Source organism: Onychostruthus taczanowskii, unplaced genomic scaffold (genome assembly GCF_017590055.1).
Source record: "Onychostruthus taczanowskii isolate IOZ18803 unplaced genomic scaffold, ASM1759005v1 scaffold141, whole genome shotgun sequence".
Lineage (NCBI taxonomy): Eukaryota > Metazoa > Chordata > Aves > Passeriformes > Passeridae > Onychostruthus > Onychostruthus taczanowskii.
In genome coordinates, this window is record NW_024498585.1 from 87,601 (window position 1) to 111,491 (window position 23,891).

At 40.1% G+C, this 23,891-nt stretch overlaps 2 protein-coding genes across 3 annotated transcripts in view; one reads left to right on the forward strand and one right to left on the reverse strand.

The window, feature by feature from the left end:
- BDP1 (B double prime 1, subunit of RNA polymerase III transcription initiation factor IIIB) overlaps nucleotides 1–18,479 on the reverse strand; it is a 51,367-nt gene extending 32,888 nt beyond the window's left edge. For both annotated transcript variants that reach the window (XM_041398143.1, XM_041398142.1), the window contains exons 1-17: nucleotides 18,304–18,479; nucleotides 13,178–13,712; nucleotides 12,383–12,489; nucleotides 11,363–11,422; nucleotides 10,857–11,006; nucleotides 9,887–10,020; nucleotides 8,818–8,912; nucleotides 8,185–8,239; nucleotides 7,340–7,483; nucleotides 5,503–5,787; nucleotides 4,993–5,167; nucleotides 3,773–3,932; nucleotides 2,816–2,892; nucleotides 1,531–1,675; nucleotides 1,295–1,371; nucleotides 569–728; nucleotides 77–159 (exon numbers count right to left, since the gene is read on the reverse strand). In XM_041398143.1, coding sequence (XP_041254077.1) covers nucleotides 77–159; nucleotides 569–728; nucleotides 1,295–1,371; nucleotides 1,531–1,675; nucleotides 2,816–2,892; nucleotides 3,773–3,932; nucleotides 4,993–5,167; nucleotides 5,503–5,787; nucleotides 7,340–7,483; nucleotides 8,185–8,239; nucleotides 8,818–8,912; nucleotides 9,887–10,020; nucleotides 10,857–11,006; nucleotides 11,363–11,422; nucleotides 12,383–12,489; nucleotides 13,178–13,712; nucleotides 18,304–18,479 — 2,618 coding nt within the window. The remainder of the gene's footprint in view (nucleotides 1–76; nucleotides 160–568; nucleotides 729–1,294; nucleotides 1,372–1,530; nucleotides 1,676–2,815; nucleotides 2,893–3,772; nucleotides 3,933–4,992; nucleotides 5,168–5,502; nucleotides 5,788–7,339; nucleotides 7,484–8,184; nucleotides 8,240–8,817; nucleotides 8,913–9,886; nucleotides 10,021–10,856; nucleotides 11,007–11,362; nucleotides 11,423–12,382; nucleotides 12,490–13,177; nucleotides 13,713–18,303) is intronic.
- Nucleotides 18,480–18,704: 225 nt separating this feature from the next.
- On the forward strand, nucleotides 18,705–23,372 carry LOC121332575 (small EDRK-rich factor 1-like). Its single transcript, XM_041398144.1, has 3 exons — nucleotides 18,705–19,097; nucleotides 22,237–22,345; nucleotides 22,867–23,372. The coding sequence occupies exons 1-3, from the start codon at nucleotides 19,091–19,093 to the stop codon at nucleotides 22,937–22,939; spliced, it is 189 nt and encodes a 62-aa protein (XP_041254078.1). The 5' UTR covers nucleotides 18,705–19,090; the 3' UTR covers nucleotides 22,940–23,372.
- Nucleotides 23,373–23,891: the final 519 nt, after the last annotated feature.

Genomic DNA, 23,891 nt, shown 5'->3' on the forward strand with positions numbered 1-23,891 from the left:
AAAATACTACCAGAAGTGACAAGAATGGTAAATTGCAGGACAGCAGTGCTTATCTTCTTATTTTTCTTATACTTACTGAGACATTGTCTCCAGGACTTTGTCATCTTTTTCTGCAGTATCTTCACTGGTACCATCAGATCTATTACCTTGGTCATTATTCTGAACAAAAACAGAGCATTATGACATGAACTGTCTTACATTCATTAAATACACCATCACCTAACTGACCAAGTAACGGTTCATAAGAGGAGACAAAATAGATTGCTTATGACACACAAACAATTACAGGATAAATTTCTCAGTCAGACAGGTGCAGTAAAAACTACAGCAAACACCTGAAGTTGTATTTGCTGCAGGACATGAAAGACTATTGGTATCTACTGTTTGTATAACAACCTCTCACCATAGCTGAGGTTACTAAGCTATACCAAGCTATCACTGAAAGCAGGTTAAGTAAGTGGCTAATTCCTGTTCATGCTCAGGAGCAAAAAAAGTAAAGAAAAAAAAAAGATAACATTACTGTTGTATCCAGCAGCTTATTATCTACAGTTGTTACTTTATTAAATACCTTCTCAGTTTCCCCCTTAGACTGTAGATGGGATATTTTATCATTTCCTTTATCTTTTTCAGGCTCTTCTTTCCTTCCAGATGCTCTTGTAACATTAGGTTTAAATCTCTGTCGAAATCCTCTACCTATTGTCTTTACAATTGCAGTTTTTTCAGATTCTCTGCACAAAGGATTCACAATAGTGACATTTATTACATAATATTCAAGCCTATCAATACCGCACAATCTTGCACAGATTTCTTTACTTGAATTTGGTTGTATTCAGAAAGATTTGCCCAAACTTATGCAAGTTGCTGTACAAGAAACGAGCTTTTTTTTAGTCTTACAATGCATGAAAACTCAATTTATCTATGTATTAAAAAGAGATTAATTTGTCACACAGGTGAGGAATTTAACTAGATTTCATACTACAGCTGCTTCTGCAAGTGCCAGAAGCAGAGCCATTACCTGGTAACTGAGGCTGGCAGGAAAGCAAAGCCACAGTTATCACCCTCCCCCTCTCAAATTACAGGCATTGCTGGTACTTCAATGCTTTCCAGAAACGAAGTATATACTTTCTATCTTAGTAACACCTGATATCATCCAAAAAAATGCTAAAGTCAATTTTGAAATTTACAGTAAAGCTTTACAGCTATTGCTATCTTTTTCAAGGAGAACTATATGGAATAGATTAACAGTTATAGTCAGCTCATACCAGGAGACTGGAAAAGTGATCTCAATACTTACTGAGATGCAGTATCCAAATTGCTGTTCTCTACTTCTGTGGCTTCATTTTTGTTTCTTCTACTCTCCTCTTCAGAGCACTGGAATAGAGGCAAGGAATATTAGTCTTAGACAAGTGTGCAGGTATCATAGTAGCAGTTCCTAAAACATTATTTCTGTGGCTGGCCCACAGTATCCCCATTGAGCAAAAGAGATGCAGCATCAAGAACAACATAATAAGTAACACTCCTCTTTCTGACCTTTTCACCTGCATTTGCAAGGGCTGGAGAACAAGTTTTGGCTTCCATTTTGTCTTGTGTTGCTGTCTCCCTCCTTCCAGATGACCTCACTAAATTGGGTTTAGGTCTTTGCAAGCGCCTTCTGTCTGATGACTTTTCACTTTTCCTTAAGATATAAAGAAAGGTGGTATACATTATTACCAAAGAGAAACTTGAAGTCTTATATGGTTCAAGATGTACCTCAAGAGCATCACAGACCGCATGGGTCAAGACATTGCATGTAGCAAGACAATAAACAGAAAAAAAACCCCTATTGCATCTTTCTGATATTAAAAGACATGCTACAAAGTTATGAAAAGAGCATCAAATAAACCTTAACTTTGCTGGCTTTCAGTGGAATCTATTTCAAAATACTTTAAGGTACGTACGTCACTTTCTTTGTCCTTAACCACTGCAATGGCATGTCCTGGGATTCACACACTGACACAGCCCTACATCTTATAATAATCTTCAGATTGGGAACTACTACCTTTTCTTATATTCTCCCTAGAACAGGATAAATAAAGCTTTGACAGTCTTTATAATAAGAGTGAGCTGCCCTTCAAAAAGGGAAAGATAGAAGTATGAAAACCAACTTAGCATTAACTAGTACCCCATATCTAAATCACCTTTAGAAAACTGTATCATGAAATAAGAAGGTGATGATCATGCAAAAATGGAAATCTTAGGCACAGACTACTTCAAATATCATTTCTCAGTGTAAGAAACAGTCACCAAAATTAATTTCATAAAGGAGTACAGATAAGACAGACATTTTGGAGTATCTTTTATCTTAGAAGCTTCCACCAAGTTCCTAAGAGGAACAGTTTCCAAATAGGAAAAAATAAATACACCATACACATGACATGTACAGCTAATAATCTCTGATGGACAACCACAAATGTCTATGAATTCAATGAGGCCCTTTTACTAAAAAAACAAAAATTAAATTTCACAGCCAAGCTTTACCCAAAATGTGGCAGAATTTCATAATTCTCTTGCTCTTGCTGGCTGTAGAAAGGCTAGGGTTTTTTCCTCAAAGTTGAGCTAAGTCTTTCTCCCTATTCCTATCTACCATTCAGATCTTGGCTAATGCATTGCTACTGAGTAATCAAAATTTCTACCAAAAAGCTTCACTGAATATGGAAAAAAGTCATCACCATCTCCTGACTGGTTCAACCTGCTATGGTCAATTGGAATTATCTTCAAATTGAGTAGATACAGGTTTAGTTCAAGTGCCACCTCAAAGTAAAATAATTCTACTTACATGATTTCAGACTGTGAACCACATTCTGATGCACTCTGCTTTCCATCTGGTTCTTGTGAGTGATGGGTATCTTCACTCTGAGGGAGAAATGTTGTAGAGAAGAAACAATAAACTTAAGACGATCTTTTACTGTAATGTAACAAAAAGCAGTAACAAGATTGCCACAGTGGTTGAGAGAGGAAGGGTCTGCTAGATGTCCGCTGGTCCAACCCCCCGATCAAGTGTAGTGGGCTAACCTGGGCCAGGTGCCCACCAAAGCTGCTCACTCACTCCTCTCTGCAGCTGGACAGACAAGAGAAAATTTAATGCAGGGTTCACAGCTCGAGACAAGGACCAGGAGAGAGATCACTCACTAAATACCATCAGAGGCAAAACAGGCTCAACTTAGAAATACAACATGAATTTATTACTAAAAAAATCAGAGCAGCATAATGAGAAGTAAAATAAATCCTTAAGAATTAACCTTTGCATGCCTTGTCCTTGGGAAGCAATTCCTTCTAGATCTGTCTAATCTGTAAACTTGATGAGGTTCTCTGCTCCGTTATCTAGATCATTCATGGAGCAGCACAAACAACTCAATGTGCGTTCCACTCAAATCAGTTTCCAATACTGTACCAGTAAGCACATGCCAGCAAAATCCTGCTCCTAGGCCTAGCTATTCATATAGCAGTCATTCACTTTTGAATGATTAAACTGTTCAGCTGTGTAAATTATCTATGAAGTAAGTCAGGCATGCACAGTATACTCTTTGAATACATTCAGGTTAAGGGACAGCCCATTAAGTCCACAAGAAATGACAGTATTTCAATTTTGATGGTTTTCTCAGGCCTGTTGATTGTTTTTCACTTGATGGTGAAAATATCCCAAAACCAATCCAAAAATGGCTTTGATTTACAAAACACTTTTAATGACCAAGGGCAAGATCTTGAGATGAACTACACAGAAAAATAGTAATACCTTTGATTCTGTAGTTTCTACACATCCTGATTCCTTGCTTCTAATATTTGAAACTGGTAACTCTGGAATCTGGCTTTCCTGTGATGCATTATCTCTAGCATCTCTGGTTCTCAATTTAGCAGGTTCTGCTTCTAGTATAACATCATTGCTATCTTCAAGGCTGAAATAAATAAAAGCATACAGGAATATTAGTGTACTTGTAGGAAAAAACGGTTTCTGCTTACAGACAGAGAAGTTGCACAAAAAACGCCTCAATTTTGACACTAAATAACTACCCATGTTTCAGAGAATGTCATGAAATTTTAATAATATTTGCAGACTATTTTTGCAGACTAATTTTTTGTATTTTTGCAGAATAATAATACTCGCAGAGCTTTAAAACAACTTTTGTACTTTTGCACTGCAATTATAAGATGATGTAAAAATCTCATCTGATTATTCTAGACTGATTGTTTTTAAGAAAATAAACTTTAACACAAACAACGGCATGCCAGTGTTTTTTTCCTATAATCTTTCATAACAATCTAGGTTGAGTCCAAAGGCAAGTTACTGTCCCTTCCTATGCTTCTAATGAACTACAAAAGAAAATGGAAGTTTCGGGAATATGTATAAAATAACAAACATTACAATGCAACTGAATACAACAAATTAACACACAAAATTCTGAAGCAGCACTCACAGTATCATAATGAACTTTTCAATTCGCTACTTTCACATATAATGAGTTTAATAAACAAGCGTTTAGTAATAAACAATCTTTTTTAGTAAAAGTATGCCCAAAATTGAACCCAACAGCTTGGATCTCACCCAAATTCTCCATAAATAAAATCTAAGCATCATTCCTTTTCCACAAGAATAATTTTATTACAGATAAAAATTTCAAGCATATAGTAACTCAACTTAGCAACATTATCAACCCCTGCTTCTAGAGAAATATTAGAAGTTAGGATAAACAATCGTCTTCCTAAACACTCTTAAAAAATGATATAACTTTTGGAAATTACTTTAGTAATTATGTACATTAATTTTGCAAGGGCAGCCAATTAGGGCAGCCAATATTTTGAGTATATAAATCATAAACAGCTTACTAAACCCCAGGACAGTTCTCAGAAACTTGCATATTCTGTGGCAGTTAAATGGTGGCAATCATGAATAAATAAAACCAATATTAAAACTTTAAGCTATTTTTTTTTGCCTAAGCTTTCCATTATAGGCATTACCTGCATAAATTGACACCACCTTCTCTCTCCATTTGGTTATTCACTGGTGAACAGGATTCTGATCTCTCTTCCTCTGTAACAGCAGTCTCACTTTGCTTTCCTTCAATAGCACAATCCACTTCTTCTCCACAGGTGATATCACCATCACTGCTTGCATCATGTATCACTTTTTTCCCTGATAATTAATAAGAATTAAATCAGTTTGGACATTCTGGGAACATTCTGGAATTCCAGTAATCAAATCCTATCTACAGTGAAGAAGAATTAATATAAGACTAAAATCCCACCAGAAATGGTGTAAGTATTAAGATTTAAGAGAACTATTCTCATTTAAAACAAAGTATCTTTAGATTTAGAATGAAAGCTGATTTTAAAATACATCACTCCACAACCTCCCACAAGGCAGACCGGCAACATAAATCAAAGACCAAAATCTGACTTTAACATTAGCAATGACTTTCTATAAAATTTCTATTTGAACATTTGAAAGTGAGCATTTTTGCATCTTACTTTTATTAGAGGACTTCCCTTCTTCAGCAGTTTTTGAAGGAACAGGCACTTCTTTAGGAATATTCTCCACTTCCTCTTCAAGATCACCTTTTCTCTTCCTCTTTCTCTTCTTTTTTGCTAATGCTGGCTCTAATGCAACCTCTTCTTCTGCCTGTTCAGAAATGCCCAAAGATTCCTCATTTTCTTTCTCAGCTGTCACACCATCTGCTTCTGTTTCTGCATCAGAAATTCCAGCTTCCTGAAGTTCATCTTGATTATTAGCAGCTTCTGTGCTGGCAGCTTTTGCTAATGACACAATACGGTTCTTGGTCAATAGACTGGTAGAGTACTAGGAGCCACAAACAGCAAAGGCATTTCTACTAAAAACATTTCTGTACTCATGTATCACTGCCAATACACTGCCAGCTGTACGAGCAGGACTGGGGAACATCAGTCACTGACTTGCCAGAAAAGCGTCAGCATTTAATACAAAACGCACTCTGCACATGGAACAACACTTCAACAAGGTAAAGTCAATATGGGATGTAAAGCAAATTTAGTAAGCGTTATTGTCCCTGTGCTTTTTTGCAGTTGATGCAGCCACATTTGGATTCAGGAAAAAAAGACATTGCTACTCCTGTAAAGAATTTTTTTATGTCTGCAGAAATAGGTGATCAGGGTAACAGAATGTATGTCATACAAAAGCAATTTTTCATAAACAAATGTTTAAGAATTGATCCTTCCAGCTTACATAAGGAAGCTGAAATATTATCTAGCTAATATTTAACAAGTTATTTTCTGGGTTTCATGAGTTAGTAGAATTTTCCTCCCCCCAACTTTAAGGACATTTTGTCTTTATCCTCTATTTAACCACCAGAACCTTTCATTCCCTTTTTATTCATCTGAAATGAACTAATTTATCTGTAATTAAGAACTCCAAAATGCAAGAGAGGTAGAAAAGCATACTCACATTGCTTTATGCAGGCATGCCTTTAATCTACCACTAAAGTGTAGAAACAAGATTTCTCTACATGGTTTTGAGTCCTAATACATGGGATATTTTACTTAGTCACATCCAAAACCAAGGGTATAGAAAAGCAGCAACTAGTTCAATTTTAAGAGATCTTGTTTCCTAGCTAACATCCCTTTTAAAAAGATGTTCACTTGTTTGTTTCACAATACCACTTACAAAAGGATAGGTCCTTGTGGAACAAACAAGTGAACAGTGCCACAAAAGTAGCAAGAAATGTATGAAATGGTATCAGTATAACTGCTTTTAATTAAAGCACATATGTCAAAGCTCCTTTCCCAGATACTGAGGTAGTAAAACACAGTGGTGATCAACAGTAATTAAACATAATCTTTATTTTGAACAGACCAGAAAGATAAATCAACTTTTACATCGTTCTCTGAAAATAATCATACTGCTCAGACTGAGGAAATTAAACTACTACCAAAAGAGAAACAGAACCCTTAAAAGAAGAGGATTTAAAATGCAAGAAAACTTTCATCACAGAAGAGTTTGCCAAAAATGTGATTTTGGCCCAAAAATTCTACAAGTGGATTCATTAGCAACTCACGGAGATACTTATCAACTGGTAAATGAGAGTATCAGCACTTCAGATTGTGGAAGAACACAATTTTCACCATGGTATCATGTTTCTGCTCTGTTACTAATTACTACCATCCTGTACATCAGTAAACTACACCTGAAAATGTTCCACCATGAAGCTAAGATCTTCTTGTCCTGACTACAACAGGGAAGGAAAATGTGATGCCCTATGTAATTTTTCCTCTGCTAGCAACACATTACTGACCACTGCTCTGTAATGCCATCTCAAGCACATTTTTAATATACCTTTTGACTTCTTCTGTGGCCTTGGAGACTTTTTTTCTTTTGGCTTCTGGCTTTTAACAGTCTTTTGCTTCCTCTTTCCCTCATCAGCTAAGACCTTCTCAAGAAGCTGGGCAAAGAATTCAAAATCAAAGGGTCGTTTTTCTTCTGTAAGATTAAAGCAAAGAAATAGAACAGATTTCAAAGTTGATTATTTTTTCAAGTTTCATCTTTGTAAAATAATCAGTGATACATGACATAATAATAAAAAGCAAAGGTCATATACATTTAAATACAGAGTTTTTGGAAGTATTTTCTATATCACCTAAGCAGGGGCTGAAGTTGACATAAAGGTGACTGGACTATGGTAGTTTGGTTTTAAAAAACAAGTTATAAAAGTAAGTAAGTACTTCAGCAAATTTAAGGACTGACAAATACACAAACTATACCATAGTACCAAATAACATATGAACATACTACTTGCTGTAGGACATATGTAACTCATTCCCCCAGCAAAGAAAGTCTTTAAGGAGTCTCAAAGCAGTTTACAATAAATAACTGTGCTAGAAATTCCCATTAAGAAGAACAATTATCTTTCACTGAATATACAGAAGAAAGTTTACATTAATCTTATTTAGCAGAATATTAATCTCATTTAGCAGACATCCAGAAAAGATAGAAAACAAACCTAAAGATCATTGTTGTGAACTATGCTTGTTATCAAAACCTAAGATTTCACAGCTTCTGGATTCATCTATGAGCAAAAACTTTCTTGTAAGTAATTCAAACAAGGCAAAGCACAGAAATTACCATCAGAATAGATGACCACCATTTAATGACCCATTGTAGGGTAGGGAATATTTACTTACTGAAAGCTTTGTCTATTCTCCATCCATTAGCTTTTTCCTCACGTTTGAACTTGTTCTAAAAGCAAATGCACAGTTGTGTTTATCATTAAGCAAGAAATGCAACAATATGTTGTACAAAATGGCAGCACAAGCTAAGCCTTCAGTGCAACAAACCAACTACAGTTGTTAAAATTCACATGCATATCCACAGAACACAAGTTTGCAACTAATTTTTAAATATAAAATCTGTTACCACAGCTTATCACCAGTGATACGTTTTTTATTATTTTCTACACCTTTTCCTGACTTTTAATCTGAGCAAGGTTTGAAATACCAAAGACTTTCCCAGCTGTGTACAACAAAAAAGGTAACACAGAAGCCCCTCGCCAAACAGCCATTTAGGCTTATCAGCATTCTTTAACTAAACGAAGTGTGTATAAGGATGCTACATTTACTAGATACATTCACTGAAATTCAACCAGCATTTTAATGTTTCAGACACTTACAACTTCTTGAAACAGAAAACAAGCACTACTGTAGAGAAAATTTGCACCAAAATTATCAACACTAGTAGAGGAAGCACAGGAATGCAAATAAGAAAAAGAAGAGTAAATCCAGATGTTTAATTTCTTTATTGAATGCTTTAATTTTTACCTTAATTTCTGCTCTGGCTCTGTGAGGAAACAGCCGCCCAATCAAGGAGAAGTCTGTTCCTACCATACTGATAGCTAAAAAGAACATGTCTGTTTCTAGAAGAGAAAAGAAAGACAAAATTACACACACTTAAATATTTACTAAGCCATCCTTCTTGCTATCAGAAATAAAAACAACTTGCAAACTTAATGTCATAAGATCAGTAACTTTGAGAATGCCTACTGCAGCTGCAAGTCCAGAGGAGTATGTATAGAGCATGTTTGTTATTTTACCTAAGTCCCTCTAATAACATTTGCTGAATGAACTATCAACAGAAAGAATTGTCTAAACTATCGGAAAACTGAAGAATGTGGAGTGTGCTTTCTAAAGCTAGTAAATCAAAGGTAACCAACCCCAAACTGTCTATGTCCATTTTTACTATGGACACAAGCACAAACAGAAATCAGAAAAACATAATGTAAATCTACTGTCTCCATTACCAACAGGAAAAGAGAGCATTCCAAAGAGACCACAGTGAATTCTGAAGCCAATTTTTCCATCTATAGCGATAAAAAGTAATTTCCAATTGTAAAAAGTCTTGCACAGTGTTGTAAACCTAGAGATAATAGTCAATTCACAGCAGGGGCAGAGAAGAACCCAACCCACCCACGCATAAGAACACAGCTGTCCACTTGCACTGAAATCGGGGCACACAGAAATACAATCTGTTCTTGCCCATGCTGGAAGAACCTAGTTAAGTACCATATAGAACTCAAATATTTGTAAACCAGAATCCAAAATTATGCTCTTGGTAAAGTAAACTAGCATTTCCTCAGCATCTAAACATCCATGGCAGAAAAAAAGCACAGGTAGCCTGCACATTAAAAGGCACTGGCTTTTTAAAAAATGTCAGTTTCCACAGTAAATACCACAGCTCTGCCTGTTGTAAGAGTGTGGAGGGTTGAGACTACATGAGACATGTAAGTAGATCCATTTAGTCCATTGGGGATGAAAACTGTCAAGTATAAAGCATAGGTGAAAACCACAACTTTTCTTCAGACTCAAAGCTTGAAACAAAAAATATATTCACCTTTATTTGACCATGGTTTTGTGTAAAAACTTTTCCTGAAGCTAGAATATGTAGTTGTAGAGCCACGCTCAAAGATGGGATCATTTTCTTCAACAATACATGGACCTTTTGTCCTTAGAACTTCTACAGTTAAGCTGGGAAAGAAAACACACAAGAAGACTCACCTCAAAATATTGCTAAGAAACCATATAGTAGATGTTTATAAGACAGCTATTCAATTTTTTTTCCAAAAGTGAGCATTTCTAATGTGTAATTAATAATTATACTAACACATACTTTAATAGGAGAATGCAGCAAGAAAACACTACCCTATTCACCCTCTGTAAATAAATTTCCTTTTTCTGTTTAAAAAAAAAAAACAAGACTTTTTAACATTTCAGAAATCTACTTTGTGAAACCATGACAGCCTCTCAATATCCTTCTACAATACTTTCAAATTCTTTTACCAGGCCACCTTTATGCTTAAACCTTGGCCTAAATTTCACGTTAATACCTTTGGGGAACTCAGAAATTTTCTAATCTACTTTTTAAACATCATATTCTAAGCAAAGTTACTGAAAACACTAACAGAAGAATAAAGCAGCAACAGGCAAGAAGCAAAGCTAGAGCAAATCATATTGATATCAAAATAACAGGCAGCAGATACATGTTAACTATGAGAAGCAAGAGAGTCAGCTAAACAGAAGACATTTGGAAGTTTGACAAATCTTCAGTGTTCATTCACAGTAATAAAATGTCATCTTCCTCTCTACCTCCTTCCCCAAAAACATTTCTCATAAAGTATGCCACTACAGAGATGCAGTCTATTGTTGTTTGTATTTTGCCACATCCTTGCACAGTTTCCTAAGTCACTGTAGCTCAACTCTCAAACATAAATACACTCATACTCATCCCAGTCCAAAGTAGTCCTCTATTTACAAATTGAGCTGCAATGCAGTACTGTCCATAAGTCAGGCACAGAATTTGTCACCTCTCTTCATCCAGAATGATTGAACCATCTTCTGCTACTTTCACACGAGGAACGAGAAGTGGGCCATCCTGACTCTCTTCCCCATTCTCTTCTTCTTCTTCCTCCTCCTCCTCCTCTTCTTCATGATCAGGAGTACTTTTCTCTTCCTGTCTACAATTTTTAAGACAGCATGTAAAAATATTGTTCAGTGTTTTGAATTGTTCCTCATTCAATAGACATTCAACAATTAGATGAACCACCCAGCAATACAACACATCAAGAAATCAGTCAATGCATGAACTTTGAAACCTGCTTTTCCTTCTACTGTAAAATGAAAATATGCAAAACTTAACATTGAAAGCAAGATGTTCTTTAACCACCATACCAGCCAAATTTGCAATTTTTAGAAATTAGACTGTGATATTTGAACAGTAAAAAAATATACCTCCACTGTTAGTATTATCACAGAAATGCAGGTTTTTTTAAGCTAGAAAACTTTCTGACTATACTTCACCATCAAGACTTACTCTTTCATTTGACTCAGTGCAGAACTTCTTTCTGTTCTCCTTTCTTCTACCAATGAAGACCTAGAATGGTATAAAAAAACTAGAGATGATTGTTTGTACAGATATATTTCTGCTTTCTTCCACAAAACTGGCTTTTAGTGCGCAATGGACAAAGAAACACAATGCTTTTTTTTCAGTTCTTTGTATCCAGATTGAATTACACAACCACCTGCTTAGTAAATTTTGTAAAATTTTGCCCTTTTTTGTACAAGAAAGGACAAAAAAAAAAGATATTTCAAGCAGAAATCCATTGTATGGATACAGGTAACATGACAGCATCTTGCTTTTTACCTCCTTCGGGACTATTCAGTGTAAAAGAAAAAATAAGGGAAGTGATAAATAAAACACACAAGCACACAAACATTAAGAAGCAAGTGATAACAGATGATACCAGAAAACTCATCTACTACTGAAAGCCAGAACTTGGATAACTGAATTTCCATTCATGTGACTGCTTTTGGTAGTTGCAGGAAAAAGGCCTTGCTCTGCTCTGTCTGTGACAGTCTGTACAGTCAGCTGCATTAGTGAAATATGTGAGTGAAGCAGCAGCAGCTACATTCATCCACAAGGAATTTAAACACCTCTAGGGTCTTGCAGTGCATTTTGCACTTCAGCACCTAGAAGAAGAAATGCCTAGCTTCCTGAGTCCCCTGGGTCTGGTGGGCAATTATAACATCCCTAACAGCCACAACTAAAAATTTCACAAGCAGGGAGTTGGAAAAAAAAATTTCTACTAGTCTGTATTTCTGCAGAGATAAATCAACACTAGGGACAGACTCACGTTTGTGTATTTCAACAAGTACACTAAGCTCCATTCTCACTTCTGTACTAGAATTAAGCAGATGAGAAAACTAGAAGCTAGTCTAGAAGCCTTTGTTACCACTGCAACAATACTGCATCTGTGCTAATACACCATATTTAAGTATTATAGAGGTCAAAAAGTGATTTAACATAAGGAGAGAGACAAAAAGTCATACTTACTTCATAGGATTGTTTTCTGGCAGATAGTATATTAAGTCTCTCATGGTCATTTTAGAACGATCTGGTGGAGAACGTCCTTCGATTACTGGAGGCCTGTGTTTCAACTTCTTTCATATAAACCAAAAATACAACAAAAGAAAACAATAAACATTTAGATTCACTCCGAAAATATTTTATACTTCACAAATTATTACTACTTTTGGTTATTTATGAAGTACCCCATCCATGGAATTTTGTTTTTCACACACACACCCACACCACTCCCAAGAACCAAAACAAAATTATCTTAAAAGTGTCCCTTTCTCAGCAAGGGCATTACAGACCCTTAAGCCACTTACCCATTCAGAAGCATTCAATACCTGACACAAATAAGTTAAAAGTTATTCAAAATTACAGAACTCTGACAAGGATCAGCTTGAAAAAATATCACCAAAAAAATATCCCAAATCCAAGCTTTTTGCAGCACATCTCCCTGCTGTATTGCAACCTGTGAAACTTTCAAAACTGGAATGCTGACTACAAAATAAAACCAGGTGTCATGCCAAAAAGACTTGTAGTCTAATCAAAGAAAAACTTGGGAAATTCCTTGTAAAATCTGTTACAAAATTAGGGAACAAAGTGCTGCAACCACTTATAAACAGAATAAACACATAGAGAGTTATGAGGTATGACAGATGACTAGCAGTAAGCAGCTGACAATCATCAGAAAACATTACTGCAAAGAGATAATGTATGCAGAGTGAATCAAATCTCTTGCCCTTCACACATAAGCATTGCTCAACACAGAGGCCTTACCATCCGCTCTTTCTTCAGCTCTTCTTTAAGCATTTCTCTTAATTTACGAGCTTTGAGGATCCTTTCACGGTCAGAACATGCTCGTTTGACTTTCTCATGAGAAGGTTTCACAGGTAGCTTTTCCTCCTGTGTTGGCCTCTCCTTGAGAGGAGCGGGTACATTCTTCTGCAAGCTATCATCATTTTTCTGAGTAGTTACACCAACAGTTTGCTCTTTGTTCACAGACTTTTTTAGTGGTGAAAACTGTGGCACTTGTGGCACAGGTGTTCTCTTCTCAGGAAGCATAGGAGACTTTACAGAGCTTTCAACATTACTCTTTTCTGATGGGGAGGAATCCTTCTGAAGTGAAGCACTGCCATCAGAAGTCTGTGATGTTCGCCTCTGCGGTTTTGGTGCAGAACACTGAGCAGATGATGGTCCAGCTCTGGGTTTGACAAGATTTGGCATGGTGGAGATACGTTTTCTTCTCTGTGTAAGCATCTCTGAAGGTTTACTAGCTTTCCCAGTGCCACTTGTATTGTCCACCTTGTCATCACTAGAAAATTTAAGAAAGTATTCTGAAGTTCTTTACAGTGATAGATTTGTCACTCTTACTTTCAATATGTGCTTATGGGCCAACCAGTATAAACATTAGGCTACAGGAAAGCAGCTATACACAAGAAGCTATGCGAGGACCAACATGTAGCTGGTACTTCCTCATCAAACAATCAGCTCTAAGAACTGACATATTATTTTCTAATACTAATCACTGATCTGCAAGCTTGCAACAGTGTCACATTCTCACACCCCACCTCTTTTCTTGAAAAGCTCTCTCAGCTGAAAATACCAGTACCATAAAGCTTTATAAAAAACTACCCACATAACATAGGTGATACATTAAAAACATTTCAACAAAGCTGTATGTAACAGTGGTTTGATGACTTTTATTACAACAAAAGTGAGCATTCCTCTTTAAGCATTTGCAAGTAGATGATACGTAAACTGTGAGTTCCAGAAAAACTTCAGCAGTCAAACTGCTGCTCACACTTAACACATCAATAGCTCTTAGCTTCCCTGGAAAACTCTGTATGTAAGTACTTTTTCTATCACTTATGCAGAAATAATTTTCAAAGTACAAGTAAAATTGCCAACCATTATGATCATCCCAAATCTGCTGACTCCACCAGTGTTTAGCTTCATGGCTGTTGCTCATAGTAAGACTGCAGTGTAATTATAACTGTGTCATAAAGAGAATTTTTTTAATTTTATATTGGAACTATGCCTTGTTTCTGTATGTAAGGACAAACACATCCATGGAGGTGACACTTACACATTTTTAAAAATGGTCAAAAGTAAATGCTTTGCAAGAAATATACAAAAGTATAAACACACAGTCAAACTTTTCAAAATTCTCTCCAGTTACTTTCTGTGAATCAGGCAAATGCTGCAGATGATATGTTTGCATTTAGCAACTTCTGTTAAATGGCTGATTCAATCTGCCCCACACTCTTGAGTTCATACACGTTTTTAGTACGGAACGTCCTTGGGCAGAGTTCAGACGGCTTATTACATGGTGCCTATTTAGGTGTTTTGAATGAGATCCTTGCAAGTTCCACTCAACATCCACTGTTCCTGGTACAGCAGGAGACAAGGAAAGTAATTCTTTATTCACCTTCTCCATACCACCTATATTATGTGGAGTTTTTAATCATAGTGCAGCACTGGGTTTCTGAACAGTTAAATATAATCTAACAGGAAGTATATTAAAAAATTAGAATTGTCTTACAAAATTTTCGCTTCCCTGATAATTAACAAAATTTATTCAGTATATAGAAAACAAAACAATGTAAAGTGACTGATGCCACAGACACAGACTTGAGCAGCTGTGAGTGAAGAGATCAGTGTCTGCCCCTACACTTCCCCTCATGAAGAAGTTGTAGATTGCAATGAGGTCTCCAGGCTGAACAGAACAAGTGACCTCACCCACTCCTCATTCGGCTTCACGTCAAGGCCCTTCACCATGTCTGTTGCCCCTCTTTGGATGCTCTCTAACAGCTCAATGTCTTTCTTATACTGTGGTACCCAAAGTACCCAAAGCTGCTCCCAGCACTGGAGGTGAGGCTGCCCCAGTGCAGACCAGAGCAGGACAATCCCCTCCCTCGCCTGGCTGTGATGCTGTGCCTGATGCACCCCAGGACACGGGTGGCCCTCCTGGGTGCCAAGGCATTGCTGACTCCTGTTCAACTGGTCACTGACCAGGACCCCCAGGTCATTTTCCTCCAATCTCTTGTTCCCCAGTCTGTCTATACTATCAGGGCTGCCCCACCCCAGGTGCAGAATCTGGCACTTTTCCTTTTTGAACTTCATATGCCTGGTATTTGCCCAGCCCTCAAATTCCTTGAGGTCTCTCTGCAGGGCCTCCCTGTCCTCAAGGGAGTCAACAGGGAGTCAACAAGTGTAAAGGGTTTTGTGGACAGTTAGCTAGCTCACAAAGGTCATGCTGGAATAATACTGTTAGTTAAGCAAGAAGGAGACGAGAGTCGGGAATCAGTGTCCAAATGCGGCAAGGTCACTGTGCCCTTGCCGAAATATGAGGTTGTGGGAGAGGTTTGTTAGCTAGCAAGAATGAAGAAACGATAAGAAAAGCCACAACAAGGTAGACACAAGAATGTAAACGTAGGCGTAGTTGACTGATAAACAACTAACCAATAATGAGCTCGCTTTTTGCAATATGCATTAGCCTTATTAACACTGTTATAAATATGTGTGCCTATTCAATAGATTTCTGAGACTTGCTGATCACTCATATTGCGTGCCGCATTTCTCCCGCCAAACTCCACAAACAAGGGCCTCCCATTTTGTATCATGTGCAAACTTACTTAATATACCTTTGAAACCTGTGTCCAGGTTAATTTATGAAGCTGTTGAAGAGCACAGGGCTGAGGATGAAGCCCTGTGGAACCCCACCAGTGACAGTCACCAGTCTGATGTCACCCATTTACTATAACCCAACCCATGAACCAGTTGCTCACACATCACATGACGTGTTCATCCACGTGTGTGCTGGATGTTTTGTCCAGAAGGATAGTGTGAGAGCCAGTATGGAAAGTTCTACTGAAATCCAAAAAGATGACATGAACTGGCTTGCTGTGATCATCTAGGTGGGCTACCCTGTCAGAAGGCTATATGGCAAAGGCCTGGTTTTAGGTCATGAGAATAGATCACAGTCTCTTTCAGAGTCACAGCAATACCTAGTTTTGAAACTTAAAATTATATTACACTGATGCACCTGTTAAATTACAAACACAAAAGTCTTTTACAAATCTGCTGAAACAGCAACAGTAGCATCTAAGTGAAAAATAGCAAAAATTTTTTCATTTAAAAAAAATCAAATAGCAAAAGATCCAGTAATGTGATCCCTGTAACATAAAAAAAATTATAAATACAACTTGAAAGAAAGAAATTCTGAAGAACAATGCAAAACAAGTAAAGATGTAAGATACAAGCTGTATAAAAGGCAGTATGGGTTTCCTAAAGACATGCCATGCCAACTAGTCTGATACCTGAATTTCCAGACACTGAAACAGAAGACACTAACACTGTTTCATCATACTGTCATAACGGGCAAGCTTCAACTAAAAGAATAAAGGTATTTATGAAAGATTCAAACCCAACTGTACAAAAGAAGTGTGAATATTGTTCTGAAGAACAATTATCAGACTGAGGACATGTCCTGAAACACTGATCTGTACTGCCTTTGGTGGGGACAGAGTTAACTTCCTTCACAGTAGCTCACATGGTGCTGTTTCAGATTGGTGACACAACACTGCTGACAGCACACCCATGTTTTCAGCTAATGCTGAGCAATGATTATGCAGCACCAGAGTCAATTCTCACACTGCACCATCGCTGACCACACTGGGGATCAGCAAGAAGCTGGAAGGGGATGCAGCCAGGACAGCTCATCTCAGAAGATTGAAGGGCTATCCCACAATGTGTGGAATCATGCTCCTCAGTAAAAGCCAGGGGAGGAAGAATGAAAGGGAATTTGGAGTTATGGCGTTTGCCTTCCCAAGTACCTGTTATGAGTCATCGATTCCCTCTTCCTTGGAGATAGAAAAACACCTGCGGGTAGTGGTGAATGAATCCCCAATTCTGCTTTGCTTATGTGCCCAGGTACTTCTTTATCTATTGAACTATCTTTATCTTGACACACCCTTTCTTGCACTTTTGCCGTTTTCATTTTCTGCCCATCCCATGAGGATGGGAGAGGCAGGGGTGTGGGGAAGCAATCAACAAACTGTGTCAGGTTTGGCAACCAGCCAGGTTTAACCTACAACAGGGAAGTCCTCAGGGAGGGCCGGTCCTAAGGCTAACTTTACCACGTGCTTTAATAAAAAGCCCTTAAAAACCTTAAAGCATAGGCAAAACCCTGCAAAAAGAGAGAAAGTCCTCCCTTGCCAATGCATAAAGAAATGAACATATTTCTTTATGCAAATGCTGTAGGAATGCAAAGACAAACTCATCTGGTTACAAAGCACAAAGAATTTTTGCTGCACAGAGCAAACCAGGGTTCCTGGCTGCTGTAGAGCCAGAAATAATTAGTGTCGGACCACACTGGGCGCCTCCTTTGCAGTCTTCACTTACAAAATCACACGAGCAACTGGGCTGGAAAACACCTCGAGATCATCGAGCCCAAACTATGCCACACCACCATCTTGTCTACGAGACCACAGCACTAAATACCACGTCCAGTCTTTCCTTAACCACCTCCAAGGATGGTGACTCCCCGGGCAGTTATTGCAATGTTATTCCAGGCACTGCAGAACGCCAGTGAAGAAACGCGGGTTCATCTTAGGCTGCGGACGCGCCGAACACCCACAAGTCCTTGTGTGACATCCCCGGACACACAGCCACCGCGCACGGACCGCACGCGTTTTCCACGAGGTCTTCAGGACGAGCCAGCGCCGTATCACAGCACTGACAACCAGACGGCGACAGGCCACGACAGCCAGCGCTACGCGGAGCCACCGCCACCTGCTGGGATCCGCCGGGTCCCGCCCTGTACAGCCCCGTCCGGCTCCCGGGGATCCGCGGCCCAGTGCCGCCGGCGGCCCGACACACTGCCCTGCCACGACGGGACTCACCTCTCTGCCCGCCGCGCGTCCGCCGATCCCGCCGCGGTCCCTGCTCCGTCCGCCGCCGGGGTGTCCGAACCTGGGGGTTCCGGAGGGTCCGGGTCCACGCCGCCAGCGCCGGTGGCGGCGGCCCTGCCCGGGGGCCGCACATTGGGTCGCACGGTGAGACGGGCCCGCCGGAACATGGCGACGCCACCGGGAGAGGCGCGCGCCGGGCGCTCCCGGGAGAAGCGCGCCCGCCCGCGAGCTCGGCGGCGTCAGCAGCGCGTGGCGGCGGGGACCCGCTGGTGCCGCGAGCCCGGCCGGCTCACGGCGTGCCGCCCCGGCGGCGCGCCCTGCGACGTCATCAGCGTGCGCAGACCGGGAGAGGAGGGGCAGGAGGCGGGGCCTCTACGGGGTAACAAATAACGGCGTCGTAGCCGCCGGCAAGACCCCAGCAGCTCCTCAGCCGCGCAGCCCCCGGTTCAGGCGACTCGCAGCAGCTCTCCAGGCGCCCGCTCTGCCCCCGAGCCCCGGCTGCTACAGCAAATTCCAACACCTCCCGCTCACACCCGGGCCGGGCGGACGCGCCGCACGAAGGTCCCAGGGCTCCCGCCCACGGGGCGGAAGTCAGCGGCGCGCGTCCCGCTGATTGGATCGGATCCGCGCGGCGACGTGACGTCAGCGCGAGCGAGGCGCTATAAGGGGCGGCGGGCGGCGCCTCGAAGCGTTCCGGGAGAGCGAGCGGGGTTGGCGTATCTTCGTAGGCGGTAGCGGTGGGAGGCGTAGCGGTGCTGCGCGGCCTGGGCATCTCGCCATGACTCGTGAGTACCGGGGGGCTGCTTGGGGCCTGTCGGGTAGCGAAGTGGGTGGTGACACTTGGGCCGCTCTCCTAGTCGGTTCCAGGCATGGGCGCGACGCCGAGGGCAGTCCGGCTGGGGGTCATGCTTGGGCCGGGGTCTGGGAGTGGCCGCTGCCGCGTCTGGCTCTTTACGGACTTTGCGTCACCCCAGCGAAATCTCGTCTGCAGTGAGTGCGTGGGGAGGAGGCTTTTTACCACGCCCTGCCGCCGTCCGAAGCTGTAGGCGAAAACATCTTCCTCCGCCTTCTGGCGTATCGGTGGTGGCGGCACCGGGGGAGAAATTAAGGTGATAATGGGCTGAAACAACAGCCACACTTCATTTCAGTCCTAGCTGCCGCCCAGACTGAAATAAAGGACTTTTGTATCAGTGCTGAACATTGACTACTATGCTGTTAAACCGGTGGTTGTTGAGGCTGTTGTTGAAAGGGCGAGAGCACTGGGTAAATCGTCACCGTGCTGACGAGCAGCGGTGTTCGTACCGCCGCTCTAAAATGGCGGAGACCTGAACGGGACCCAGGATGCTCCGGCTCCCCTGCCTGCTCGGAGTGCTCCTGTGCCTTGTGCCTGTTATGTCTGGCGATACAGAAACTTCTTGTGTTTAATTGAGACCGTGCTTTCACACTCACTCGAAAAAACCCACAGTTTTGAGGCTCTGCTTTCACATTCATCCCGAAAATACACAGTTACTAGGGCACACTGCTGCTGAAGTGCAGCTGAAGACCTGGCATGTAAACAGTTTGTGCACAGACATAATAAAGAAACGCGTGTAGGTTTTTTGTTGGCATTTTTCTTCTCCTGGAGTTGGAAGAGCAAGGACAAGTTGAAGCAAGGAGTATGTCTTGCACAAGCAGGCCAGGATGGGGATGCTTGAGAAGGAATGTATAGAAATGTATAACCAGGAAGCATGTACTGCTCTTTTTGTGGTAGCTCATGCTTGAATTTCAGGAAGCTGAATTGTCTTCTGTTGACAATTTCATGGAAGATTTAGGTTGATATTATAGAATGTAGACAACACCAGTGGTTCCCTTAAAGGTGGGGACACTTATTCAGCATCCCAGATGAAGTAACGGGACCAAATAGTGCTTGACAGTGTTTTCCTGGAAGCGCTGATGGTAGAAGTAAGTTTTTCTTCAGACTGTTGTTTGGTGTTCTATGCTTTGTGTGCATTCTGTGTTGCCCAGCTTTTCTGCCTTCTCTGCTTTGCTGTGCCAGCTGCTTTTTAGTGATACAGTTGAGTTCTGTTCCTAAATTTAAAACCTTACCATGTGAATGGAAAAACTGCAGAACCCGTGCTCAGTGTTTGCTTGGAAAACAAGGAAGAACCAGAGTTCAAGGGTGGAGAGTAACTGCTCATCAGGAAGTAGTGAGGTTTGGGGTGGAGGGTAATTCTGGATTTAGCAGATCGTTTTTACTTTGTCTCTGTTTTCTTCATGATAAGAGAAGATACTTCTGGTTTTGGGTTTGGCCTTTTGGGTTTTTTAAAGCACCTTAGAAGAGCTCTTTTATTGCTGCCCAGTCCTTCATATAACGTTCTTGCCTCCTGAGCACCACAAAACTCAGGAACCATTTATGGCCTGGAATGTGTCATCTGCTCATGAGTCATCAAGTTCTAATCAACACTAGTACTGCCAGAGACAGCTGATTTGCTTCAGTCTCTGAACAGCTGCCCTTCTTCTAGATGGACTTCAGGGACAGGATGCTAGTGAGGATGATAAGTTCTCTTAGCTTTTTCAAAAGGTAGTATTTATGTCCTGTCACAGACAAAAGTTGTCTTTCAAGACAAGAGCAGCTCTTGGGAAGCAGCAGTCATACAGGGCTGTTTTCACTTGAGCTTCTGGCATTACTTACCAGGCAGTCCATAGGCTGTAGTGAAGAATGCACAAACCTCTGCTTCTGCAGCGTTGATCTTGTCTACTTGTTGACATGGCAGGTACCTTTGCTTAGAAATGGTGTGGGTACAAAGTGGTGGATCATACCAGCAGGTTGTTGTTTAAAAGTGACCTAGTCCTAAGATGCTTTTGTTGACCAGAATTTACAGGCACCTCAAGACTGAGATCTCTGGCATTGAGACTGAAAGAAGGCATAGACAGTCTTAAAACTGTAGAGAGACTAAAAAGAGAGAAAACAGAAATTATGGAGAGATGGAATTGTCATTTTTGAATATAAAATAATGTGATTGTGTTAGTTCAACAAAACAAATGATTATGCGTAGCATATCTGGAACACTGTCAGACCAAAAGAAGTAGAGCAAGAAGTACCAAGCCAGTGAACCAGGTCTGGCAGGTTGGAGTAGAATAGAACTAAGGAAGAGAATACTGAGGAGAGACTGCCAGCTAATGCAGAAGAGTTTGCAGTCTGTGGCCATTGCCTGGAAGACTCCTGATATTTAGATGGATAGTTTTGATGTTGGGCCCTCAGGAACTTTGTGTGATCAAAGAGATTGCATTCCAGTCGTGTTGATAGTTGTGGGGAAAGCTGTCTGTTCCCCTAAGAAGTGTCCTCTCTACTGACAGTGATGTGGGTTTGTGTCTTTATATGCATATAAAAGTAATGTTACTCTTTTCACTTTTGTTGGAAGTAATGCCACCGAGTTGCTAAGGCCCAGGCTTACATTCTGCACTTTATTTCAAATTTTAAAAAACCTTTTGAGGTCATCTCTTCAATAGTATTTGAGTGCAGTCAATTTCAATGCGGTTCTTTTGGTCTAAAATTAATTTGTAAGCTATATTGAATGCTGGAATATGTTTGAGAGTGGATGATTCTTCTTTGGATGAGTTACTGACATGATTTTGCTCAGCCTGTTGGTGTGATGGCTTTCCTTCAGCCTTTTATGGCAAACTACATTTTGTTTCTGTAAGGAATATTAGGATTTTGGTAATCTCTTGAACATGACGCATAGAATTGAAAAAGTAACTACTATAAGACTTTAATTTCTCCTGTTGTATGCTGGGAGAGGATGCTGATATAGAAGATATGACCATACCACCTCTACACATTGTGCCAGACTGTACTGCCTTTATAGCAGGTGTACCTTTTTGCACAGGTACACTGTGGGGGAAAAACAAGTGGTAGTACTTGTTTAACTGTATATTGTCTTGCAGGTGGGAACCAGCGTGAACTTGCTCGCCAAAAGAACCTGAAGAAAACTCAGGAGATCCTCAAAGGCAAGAGGAAAGAAGATAGCTTGTCTGCTTCTCAGAGGAAACAAAGGTAAGATCTAGTAAAGTTGAGTAAATGTTTAGGCTGAAAAAGGAGAGCGAGATGGGTCAGAAAGAATCCAGTGTCTTAGCTAACACAGCATTTGAATACTTTGTTTTTATCCATTGGCTAATCACTTGCCAGAGCATAAACTGTTGATGAAATTTTGCTGTATCTGCTATTAAGATGATGTATTTTTATTACACCCTGTAAAGCTTTTTTTTTTTTTTTTTTGGACCAGTTTTTTGCCTACTGCAAACAGGAAAAGATTGTGTAATGCTTTCTTGAAGATGTTTGATCCATTATGTCCTTTACTTCCAAAACCGAAAGAATTACATGAGGTCTACTAATCAAGTAAATTGCCTCATGGAGTGATGCATGCACTGAAAAAAAGAGAGTAATCAAAACACTGTGCTTGTGACTAACTGAGAAATTCTTTTTTTCTTTTTCAGGTGGGGGTTACTACAGGGAAGGAATTCTGCTTAAAAAAATTGTGAGCCAGTATCTGATATCCAACTGTTTTTTCTTCACAGGGACACTGAAATCATGCAGCAAAAGCAAAAAGCAGCTAATGAAAGGAAGTCTCTGCAGGCAGGAGCAAAATGAGCTGCCGCTATGGAGAAGATAAGAGTGCACTGATGAAGCAGAAGGACCTAGAAGATCATTCATAAAAGAGTCCAGCCATTAAATGATTAAACGTTTATTATGCAGAGTTGTTCAACTATCATTAGAGTATTTTCTGGTTACTATAAGCCTAGTTGTCTACAGTGCTCTTTCAAAACTGACTACACTCTTCTGCATGTCTGTGAATAAAAGTACCAAGCAATAGCTTTATTCTAGCTTTTGCTGCATTTGTTAGTTTTACTTAATGGTTCCAGTAACAGAATTTCTGAATCTACAGTTAGACCAGATTTGGTTGCCTGAATTCTTGAAAGTACAGCTTCATTCAGAATGGAACACACTTGTAAAATGTGCTTAACCTTGCAGAGGTCTGAACTGTAAATCTCAAAATATTTTTACAATAAAATGTTGCATGAAATACTGTCTAATCTGAAAGTTATGCTTCATAATTAGTTGATTTCTAAGAGGTTACCAAGAACATAAGGAATGGATAATCTTGTGGAGAAATGCAGTATAAGAACATAAGTGCAATAAAAAGTATAAGTGAAGTTTATAAGAAATGCATATTATAAGCACTGTTACATACAGTTTAAGTCTGCCCTATAGGAAAAAATACCTCTTGACTTGCAGACTTTGTTGGTATACAAGTGACTTAATCGAGTCCTGATACTAACTTAAATAATCTGCAGGCTTGATGTTAATGAGTTCCAATGCAAGCAAATCTTGAAATTGTCACACCCCTAAAATTATTTGAAATTACTGCTTCAACCTGCCTCAGGAATAAAAGTTGGTGTGGAAAAACTCGGCCCTTGCTTCACAGCCATGCTTGAGTATATTGTATACTGACCAGGGGAAAACTGTTGAGGAAACTTCCTGTCTGACCATCCAGGAGCCACTCTGATGGCCACATTCGCATCACCTGAGCTGGGGATGAAGC